We start from the raw sequence: 11,131 nt of genomic DNA, 5'->3' as shown, positions 1-11,131 counted from the left end.
AGTAGAGTAGAGGAGAGTAGAGTAGAGTAGAGTAGAGTAGAGTAGAGTAGAGTAGAGTAGAGTAGAGGAGAGGAGAGGAGAGGAGAGGAGAGGAGAGGAGAGGAGAGGAGAGGAGAGGAGAGGAGAGGAGAGGAGAGGAGAGGAGAGGAGAGGAGAGGAGAGGGGGGAGAGTAGAGTAGAGGAGAGGAGAGGAGAGGAGAGGAGAGGAGAGGAGAGGAGAGGAGAGGAGAGGAGAGGAGAGGAGAGGAGAGGAGAGGAGAGTAGAGGTGAGTAGAGTAGAGGAGAGGAGAGTAGAGGAGAGGAGAGTAGAGTAGAGGAGAGGAGAGGAGAGTAGAGTAGAGGTGAGTAGAGTAGAGTAGAGGTGAGTAGAGGAGAGGAGAGGAGAGTAGAGGAGAGGAGAGGAGAGGAGAGGAGAGGAGAGGAGAGGAGAGGAGAGGAGAGGAGAGGAGAGTAGAGTAGAGTAGAGTAGAGTAGAGTAGAGGTGAGTAGAGGTGAGTAGAGGTGAGTAGAGGTGAGTAGAGGTGAGTAGAGTAGAGTAGAGTAGAGTAGAGTAGAGGTGAGTAGAGGTGAGTAGAGGTGAGTAGAGGTGAGTAGAGGTGAGTAGAGTAGAGTAGAGTAGAGGTGAGTAGAGTAGAGTAGAGTAGAGTAGAGTAGAGTAGAGTAGAGTAGAGTAGAGTAGAGTAGAGGAGAGGAGAGTAGAGTAGAGTAGAGGTGAGTAGAGGTGAGTAGAGGTGAGTAGAGGTGAGTAGAGGTGAGTAGAGGTGAGTAGAGTAGAGTAGAGTAGAGTAGAGTAGAGTAGAGTAGAGTAGAGTAGAGGAGAGGAGAGGAGAGGAGAGGAGAGGAGAGGAGAGGAGAGTAGAGTAGAGTAGAGTAGAGTAGAGGAGAGGAGAGGAGAGGAGAGCAGAGCAGAGCATGAATCCATCCTTACCGTGTACGTGTCACTCTCCGTGGGAGGCTGTGAAATAGCGCTGCGCAGCAGCACCGACACACACACGCACACGCACACCACGGACGCACACACACCCTGCATACTAACACAATATATGGTGGGAGGGACACACGTCAATCATGCACTCACACATGCACACACACACACACACAGTGGCAGGTGGAGGTCCGGAGGCGGCGGGGGGTGCAGGTCGGTCCGGGGGTCTCTGAAAGTAGAAATACGTGGTTAGAAAGTTACAACATCTAGTTTCTCTCGGTGAGTAAACACACACTGGATTTCTGAGTAGCCTGTCAAGACCCTCTGCTTGGAATCAGACCCCCCCTCGACTCCCCTCGACCCCCCTCGACTCCCCTCGACCCCCCTCGACTCCCCTCGACCCCCCTCGACTCCCCTGGATCTTGGGAGGAAACATGTGGGGTCAGTGTGTGTTTTCTCCTCAGATTCATTAATCAAGCGGTGAAATCGCTCCCAGACCCCGAGAGCAAACACAGACGGCTTTGACAGAAAAACTCCCTCTTGCTCTGCTTATCCAGGGCCGGGTCGCGGGGGCAGCAGCTTCAGCAGGGAGGCCCGGACTTTCCACTCGTCCCAAGTGTTGCCAGGCGCGCTTAGGGGTCTACGACCGGTGGAGCATCAGCCTCACCTGGTCAGATCCAAGACACCTCCACTGACTCCTCTCTACCACGAGTCTCTCCTGGAAGACCGAGCTTCTGGCTCTATATGTGAGAGTCTCTATCGACCACTAGAGTAGAGTAGAGTAGAGTAGAGTAGAGTAGAGTAGAGTAGAGAACATAAGAGTAGAGTAGAGTAGAGTCGAGTAGAGTAGAGTAGAGAACATAAGAGTAGAGTAGAGTAGAGTAGAGTAGAGTAGAGTAGAGAACATAAGAGTAGAGTAGAGTAGAGTAGAGTAGAGTAGAGTAGAGAATATAAGAGTAGAGTAGAGTAGAGTAGAGTAGAGTAGAGTAGAGAATATAAGAGTAGAGTAGAGTAGAGTATATTATATTAGAGTAGGGTATATTAGAGTCAAGTAGAGTAGAGTAGATTAGATTAGATTAGAGTAGAGTATATTAGAGTAGAGTAGAGTATATTAGAGTAGAGTAGAGTAGAGTATATTATATTAGAGTAGGGTATATTAGAGTAAAGTAGAGTAGAGTAGAGTAGAGTACATTAGATTAGATTAGATTAGATTAGATTAGATTAGATTAGATTCGATTAGATTAGAGTAGAGTATATTAGAGTAGAGTAGAGTATATTAGAGTAGAGTATATTAGAGTAGAGTAGAGTATATTAGAGTAGAGTAGAGTAGATAGACTTTATTAATCCCTCTTTCAAATTAGATTTCCAATTCACAGCATACTATAGAAGGTACAGCAAGTTTCAAGAAAGCAAGAACAAGAACAAAGTTCAAATGAGAAGAACAAAGTTCAAACAGATAAGAGAAATATAAAATAACACAAGACTTAACGGAATAACTTTATCTATAGTAATTGTATCCTTTTCTATGCGTTATTTCCTTTGATCTATGTTCTTTATATTTGCACTTTGTCATCCCTTGCACTTTGTTCTTCTGTTTGAACTTTGTTCTTGTTACTGTTTTTATGAAACTATCATCTGCTGTGAACTGGAAACCCAAGTTGCCAAAGGAGATCTCCAGAGGATCAATAAAGTCTATCCTTCTAACATCATCCCCTCACTCGTGAACAAGAGAACTCTCCACTGGGGGCAGGATCTCATCCCCGAGAAGAGTCCATGAGAAGGTGTCCTGAACCCATGGTGTGCCAGGGCTGAAGGAGAACAATTATTAGTGTTTGTGCTTTAAGGCATTCTGTAGATAGAAAACAAATGTGTTTGTGCTATCCCTTGTGTTGTCTTAGGGTCAAGGCGACCCGGTAGCCTGAAAACAAATGTGTTTATGGTATCCCTTGTGTTATCTTAGGGTCAGGGCGACCCGAAGGCCTGAAAACAAATGTTTTTGTGGTATCCCTTGTGTTATCTTAGGGTCAAGGCGACCCGAAGGCCTGGAAACAAATGTGTTTATGGTATCCCTTGTGTTATCTTAGGGTCAAGGCGACCCGAAGGCCTGAAAACAAATGTTTTTGTGGTATCCCTTGTGTTATCTTAGGGTCAGGGCGACCCGAAGGCCTGAAAACAAATGTGTTTATGGTATCCCTTGTGTTATCTTAGGGTCAGGGCGACCCGAAGGCCTGAAAACAAATGTGTTTATGGTATCCCTTGTGTTATCTTAGCGTCAGGGCGACCCGAAGGCCTGAAAACAAATGTTTTTGTGGTATCCCTTGTGTTATCTTAGGGTCAAGGCGACCCGAAGGCCTGAAAACAAATGTGTTTACGGTATCCCTTGTGTTATCTTAGGGTCAAGGCGACCCGAAGGCCTGAAAACAAATGTGTTTATGGTATCCCTTGTGTTATCTTAGGGTCAGGGCAACCCGAAGGCCTGAAAACAAATGTGTTTATGGTATCCCTTGTGTTATCTTAGGGTCAGGGGACCCGAAGGCCTGAAAACAAATGTGTTTATGGTATCCCTTGTGTTATCTTAGGGTCAGGGCAACCCGAAGGCCTGAAAACAAATGTGTTTATGGTATCCCTTGTGTTATCTTAGGGTCAAGGCGACCCGAAGGCCTGAAAACAAATGTGTTTACGGTATCCCTTGTGTTATCTTAGGGTCAAGGCGACCCGAAGGCCTGAAAACAAATGTGTTTATGGTATCCCTTGTGTTATCTTAGGGTCAGGGCAACCCGAAGGCCTGAAAACAAATGTGTTTATGGTATCCCTTGTGTTATCTTAGGGTCAGGGCGACCCGAAGGCCTGAAAACAAATGTGTTTATGGTATCCCTTGTGTTATCTTAGGGTCAGGGCGACCCGAAGGCCTGAAAACAAATGTGTTTATGGTATCCCTTGTGTTATCTTAGGGTCAGGGCGACCCGAAGGCCTGAAAACAAATGTGTTTATGGTATCCCTTGTGTTATCTTAGGGTCAGGGCGACCCGAAGGCCTGAAAACAAATGTGTTTGTGGTATCAAAGTGGGTCAAAGTGAACAACCACTGCTTGTGTATTGATGGAAGCCAGGAAGGTCTTTGGGTCAACTTGACCCGGAGCTAACACTAGGGTTAACAATGAAATCCTCTGGATGGTTGAGTTAAAAATCCCAGCTCTGGACGACAAGACAAAAGTGCTGACTCTGCAAAAGCGACCATCGGTTCAAAGCTCCACAAACATCTCGACACTCGTGTGAGATCATCTCGTTTGATGCTTGAGGTTTTTCGCTGTGTCTCCAGTTCGTGATGTTCCTCTAAATAAACCTTCCAAACATAAACACATCACCTCGCGGCGCCGCCGGAGGGAGGTTATAATCAGGCGAACTCTCACGCCACGTGGTCAGGCTTCGCTTATTGCCGAGACCGGAGCGACCACAGCGTGACGTGGACGACCAGAATACTCTCGTGACATCATGGCGGGACCGGGTCGGAGCTCAGGAGTCCGGAGTCCGTGACCTCCGTGTGGACTCTCGACAGACTAACCATCGCGCCGGGGTCCCGCTGTGGCCGGCCCGGGATGTTTGGGTGTCGCCCTGGTTCTGGATCAAGTGGCGGTGGACTCTGGAATGCCCGAGGCAGGGATGTGGTGCCAGATCTCCGCTGGGATGCCCTGCCACGACATCGCTTCCCAGAGTATCGGGTTCTGGGAAACCCCCGGCGGATCACATGAGTGGACAGCTGGTGCCAGAACCACTGCTGGACCGGGTCAGAAGACACGAGAACGTGTGGAAGACGCTGACCCTCGTGAGTCCACTTTAGGTCCGACTTCGACTTCTGCTTGTGTTTCTGCTGCAGTCATGTGACACAGTGACCGCCCGGCCCGGCTCACAGAACCGTGACCCACTTTCAAAGTCGCACGGTCAGCACAGTTTAACAAGCTAAATGTCAGGTGGCTCCAACGACACACACACACACACACACACACACACAGGTGGCTCGAACAAGTGACCACACACACACACACACACAGTCACAAACACACACAGGTGGCTCCAACGACACACACACACACACACACACACACACACACACACACACACACACACACACAGGTGGCTCGAACAAGTGACCACACACACACACACAGTCACAAACACACACAGGTGGCTCCAACGACACACACACACACACACACACACACACACACCCACACACACACACACACACACACACACAGGTGGCTCGAACAAGTGACCACACACACACAGTCACAAACACACACAGGTGGCTCCAACGACACACACACACACACACAGGTGGCTCGAACAAGTGACCACACACACACACACACAGTCACAAACACACACAGGTGGCTCGAACGAGTGACCACACACACACACACACACACACAGTCACAAACACACACAGGTGGCTCAAATGAGTGACCACACACACACACACACACACACACACACACACACACACACAGTCACAAACACACACAGGTGGCTCAAACGAGTGACCACACATACACACACACAGTCACAAACACACACACACACACACACAGTCACAAACATAAAAACACAGTAACAAACACACACACACACACACACACACACAGTCACAAACACACACAGGTGGCTCAAATGAGTGACCACACACACACACACACACACAGTCACAAACACACACACAGTCACAAACATAAAAACACAGTCACAAACACACACAGGTGCACAAACACGTGTCATCTGCATATTGAGTGACTTTGAACCAAAACTGTTGTAAGTTCCTGCAGATGTTCAACATGTGTTTGACGATTGTAACGACAAATAAAAAGTTGTGTAATAGAATATTAGCACTTTTTAAAAGAGTTACTGTTAATATGTTCTTTAATCAATCCAAACATTTGAACAGTAAGAAAGAAAACATATGAATAAAACATTTAAAAATGGCTAAACTAAAAAAATTGATCATTTTTTAAATCATTTAAAAAAGTTTAGTCTTAATATTTTAAGTATTTTATACAAAATAATTGAAGTTTACACCCAACTATATTTAAAGTAAAAACTTTAAATCTTAATATGCTGAAGAAAAATGAAATCAAGTTTCATAATATATATATATTCTTAAATAACATCAACATTAATACCAGAACTAACAACTTAAACTCATCAATACAAGTTTTTTGTCTTTTTAAATGTGTTTTTTTAAATCACATTAACAGAATTATTTTTTAATTCTTCAAAATTCATATTTTTGCAAAAAAGACTCTCTGTCTCATTGATCGTCAAATGATGACATTAAAGTTTTAAATAAAATAATTAAAATGTTTACTAAACATCTACTACAATAATGAAATTAAACAAATGTTGTTTTAAACTATATTTTCAATGTTATTCACATATTAACCAGATTCTCAATTTAAAATTACAAATATGTTTTTTATTTTATTTAAACGGCGAATATCTTGGTAAAATAAGTCCAAAGCAAGTCGTTCACATTTTCTTGAATACAAACGGGAAAAAGTACGATATTTGAAGAAAAAAAAACGTTTTTTAAATACTTAAATATTACTTACTGACCACGGTTCAAACGTGTACTATGTCTTCAGGAGGGCTGCATAGATACAGGAACATATTGTCGACTTATCATTGAGGAGTTTTGCCTTCTGGCTCAGCTCCTTCTTCCCCACGACAGACCAATGGAATGTTATCTTTTGGTTTTTCTTGTAATAATGACGCACAAGATCTTCTCAGAGGATTAGAAACTCAACGAGAGTGGGTGAGAAGAATGAAGGTCCTGATGAAGGACAGTTCATAATCATCTGTTTAAATCATAATCAGCTGTTTACTTATTAATCAGCTGTTAACTTCACAATCAGCTGTTTACTTCTCAATCAGCTGTTTACTTCATAATCAGCTGTAAACTTCATAATCAGCTGTTTACTTCATAATCAGCTGTTGACTTCATAATCAGCTGTTTACTTCATAATCAGCTGTTTACTTAATAATCAGCTGTTTACTTCATAATCATTCATTTACTTCATAATTAGCTCTTTACTTCTGAATCAGCTGTTTACTTCATAATTAGCTGTTTTCTTCATAATAAGCTGTTTACTTCATAATCAGCTGTTTACTTAATAATCAGCTGTTTAGTTCATAATCAGATGTTTAATTAAAAATCAGCTGTTTACTAAATAATCAGCTGTTTTCTTCATAATCATTCATTTACTTCATAATTAGCTCTTTACTTCTGCATCAGCTGTTTACTTCATAATCGCTGTTCATCAGCTGTTCATCAACTTCATCGTCCAAAATGTCGCGCGTGCTCCGGTCCCGGCGACCCAGTCCGTCTCAGTTACCGTGGATACAGGCCCGATCCTCATCAAGACTAGACTAGAAGGTGTCAATGATCGGATCGTTTCCCTCCGGGCAGGGATGCAGAACCTGAACCCCTCACGCTCCCGGGGTCACCACTGAGTCTTGGCTTCGCTTCGGAACCATCCGGAGCTTTGGACTCCCGCACCTGAGACCCGGTGAGTCCGGAGCGACGTCAGTCCTGGTCCCGTGACTCTGGACCCTCTCGCGACAGTGTTGAGGAGCCACATCATCTCCAGCAGCAGCAAACGGAGTGAGACTCACCTCAGTGGACGGTCCTCAGGCTCAGGGTCTCCCTCTGACGGCGTCTGGTTCCGGCTGAGTCGGCACATAAAGTGGTCCTCGAAGTTCTGCTGACCCGGAGTGAGTGAGTGTGAGACAGCTGGAGCAGCTGAACACATGCGAGGGAGGGAGGGAGACGGAGGAGGGAGGGCGGAGGGACGGCCTACTCCCACCCCCGCCCGCCCCCCTGCGTCTGGCCCCCTGCACTGCCGTCCTCCCCCCCCTTACTTTCCCCCCCGTGACCCCCCAGGATGCAAATTCCTGGTCTGCGGCCCAAATACCAAGATTCCAAATCCATCCAGATCTCAGGCGGAACAACAAGTCACAGATCCACACACATGCCCCCCCGCCTCGCCCCGAGTCCTCCTCCCACAACACACCTGGTTTCGTTTAAAGTAAACCCCCGCAAGAGCCTCAAGCCGTCCCCCCCGCTCCCCTACGTCGCCCCCCATCGATCCGTCTTTTCCTACCGTGGAGCAGCTAGAAAAACATGGATATTTATAGCTGCGACGAGAACTTAATGGAATGTCGACAAAAAATTAGAAGTGTGTGTGTGTGCGTGTGTGTACATGTGTGTGTGCGTGTGTGTACATGTGTGTGTAGGTGTGTGTGCGTGACACACTCGGAAAAATCGCCGGCTCCCTGGATTAAGGGTGAAAGTCACGATGACTGCGTCTCTGTTGGGACGTGAACGTGTTGCTCAAGGGTCGACATGTTGCTCAAGTGTTTGTTCTCGACGCCAAACGTCAACAAAGGTTCCAGGAAAAGTTTTCCCGGTGAAACGTCGTGACTCAGAGCTTTTTTTCATCGTGTCTGTAAACGTCCGGATCCGTCGCGGATCCATAAACAAAACGAGGCGTAAACAGTTTGAAGTATCGATTTTTTTAGCGTTTATTTTGACATAAATTTTTTTTTTAAAAACGACGAGTCAGCAGATGTGGATCTGTCATGAGTCGGCAAGTGTTAGCCACAGAGCTAAAGGCTACACTAGTTCATAAACTAGCACGAGATTGTCGCTCGATTTGGTCTTTTATGGGGTTTTTACGAGAAGATATTTGACCCCCCTGATATCTCAGTGCAGATGATAAAGTGTTTGTTTTTGTGTTCGTCGTTTGTTTTTAAGTTCATCTTCGCCTCAAACACACTTGCTAGCTCCACGTTAGCATCACGTTGAACCTTCGATGTCCAAACGTTCCATTTCATTCACACACAAAAGTGTTTAAAAGCCTCAAAGCTGTTTATTGAAATGTTGTGGATCACGAGAAATTGTTTCGTTCTTAAAAAACTTCTCCATGTCCAGAAATCAAAGTATTTTTCTCAGAAATTCATGTTTTTTAAACCAAAATATTAGATTCTTCACATGTTCATCGAAGAGAATCAAAATCACATGATTTCTCACGATTCCACTGTGTAGACAGACAGGATAAGTACACAATAACAACACAAAACAAACTGGTTATTACAAAGACATTGTTTCTTTAAGTGATGATAGATCGATGATATATCAGATGATACTAAAGTTTGACTCTTGGATGTGTATTTTTGTCTATTTCTGTCCATTATGATCCGTTAAGTTTAACCTTCACGTGTAATAGAACTGTTTAAGAAAGTAAAGAGTAAAATAAAGTGTTTAAGCTGTAATAACAGTTTGTTAATCTCTAAGTAAAAAGACAGAGATCTCTGATATCAAATAAACAAATGTTTTCTTCTGATTATTTTTATGTCGTAAATGGATCTTGAACTTGAACATGAATTAATCTGTTCCATGAAAAATGACAGCTTAAGACATTTATTTAATTGATTGTATTTATGTTTATATTTGATTGTATTAATGTATTTATTTGATTGTATATATTTATTTGATTGTATTTATGTATTTATTTGATTGTATTTATTTGATTGTATTTATTTATTTATTTGATTGTATTTATGTTTTTATTTGATTGTATTTATGTATTTATTTGATTGTATTTCTTTATTTATTTGATTGTATTTATTTATTTATTTGATTGTATTTATGTTTTTATTTGATTGTATTTATGTATTTATTTGATTGTATTCATGTTTTTATTTGATTGTATTTCTTTATTTATTTGATTGTATTTATTTGATTGTATTTATGTTTTTATTTGATTTTATTTATGTATTTATTTGATTTTATTTATGTTTTTATTTGATTGTATTTGTGTATTTATTTGATTGAATTCATGTTTTTATTTGATTGTATTTCTTTATTTATTTGATTGTATTTATTTGATTGTATTTATGTTTTTATTTGATTTTATTTATGTATTTATTTGATTTTATTTATGTTTTTATTTGATTGTATTTATGTATTTATTCGATTGTATTTATGTTTTTATTTGATTTTATTTATGTATTTATTTGATTTTATTTATGTTTTTATTTGATTGTATTTGTGTATTTATTTGATTGAATTCATGTTTTTATTTTATTGTATTTCTTTATTTATTTGATTGTATTTATTTGATTGTATTTATGTTTTTATTTGATTTTATTTATGTATTTATTTGATTTTATTTATGTTTTTATTTGATTGTATTTATGTTTTTATTTGATTGTATTTATGTTTTTATTTTATTGTATTTCTTTATTTATTTGATTGTATTTATTTGATTGTATTTATGTTTTTATTTGATTTTATTTATGTATTTATTTGATTTTATTTATGTTTTTATTTGATTGTATTTATTTGATTGTATTCATGCTTTTATTTTATTGTATTTCTTTATTTATTTGATTGTATTTATGTTTTTATTTGATTTTATTTATGTATTTATTTGATTTTATTTATGTATTTATTTGATTGTATTTATGTATTTATTTGATTGAATTTATGTTTTTATTTGATTATATTTATGTATTTATTTGATTTTATTTATGTATTTATTTTATTGTATTTCTTTATTTATTTTCTTCATTTATTTGATTGTATTTATGTTTTATATGATTTTATTTGATTGTATTTATATTTTTATTTGATTGTATTTATGTATTTATTTGATTGTATTTATACTTTCCATCCTCACGTCTTCCTCCTGCCCTCGATGAACACGAACCATAACTTTTAGATGCAAACATAACAAGTTTGAAACATTTTGAATCATGATTCCATGAAAACACGTCAACATTATGACGTCGACTCAAGAAGAAAAGACAAAAGTCAAACATTTCTTTCACAGCCTCAAATGTTTGGTGATTGTTTATCTGTCTTGTTTCTGGGTGGCGGCAGCTGTTGCTACGAAGTGTGTTGTTAAAAGTCACACAATGTGGACGACCCCCCCGACTGACCCCCGTCCAGCTTGACCACACAGGACTGACAAATGGCTTGAGGTCGACTTTGACGTCCAAATATGTCGCGGCTGGTTAGATTTTTCCATCAAACTTTGGTTCATCTCACAGTTTTTCTAAAGGTTGTTGAAAGATTGACGTTTTTATTGTAAGAAATAAAATACACAACGAGACACACATGGATATTAAAAGTTAAGTTTGTCGTTTATTTC

General features: G+C 40.8%; 1 protein-coding gene across 1 annotated transcript in view; it reads right to left on the bottom strand.

The window, feature by feature from the left end:
- efemp2a (EGF-like fibulin extracellular matrix protein 2a) overlaps positions 1-7,689 on the bottom strand; it is a 24,714-nt gene extending 17,025 nt beyond the window's left edge. Inside the window, exons 1-2 of the mRNA XM_087799148.1 lie at positions 7,590-7,689; positions 929-1,154 (exon numbers count right to left, since the gene is read on the bottom strand). Of these exons, the coding sequence (XP_087655274.1) occupies positions 929-1,030 (102 nt within the window). The 5' untranslated portion in view covers positions 1,031-1,154; positions 7,590-7,689. The remainder of the gene's footprint in view (positions 1-928; positions 1,155-7,589) is intronic.
- Between the last annotated feature and the right edge of the window lie 3,442 nt (positions 7,690-11,131).

The sequence above is a fragment of the Callionymus lyra genome, chromosome 9 (genome assembly GCF_982586985.1).
Source record: "Callionymus lyra chromosome 9, fCalLyr1.hap1.1, whole genome shotgun sequence".
Lineage (NCBI taxonomy): Eukaryota > Metazoa > Chordata > Actinopteri > Syngnathiformes > Callionymidae > Callionymus > Callionymus lyra.
Note: the sequence above shows the minus strand (reverse complement) of the source record. Positions and strands in the feature narration are given on the sequence as shown.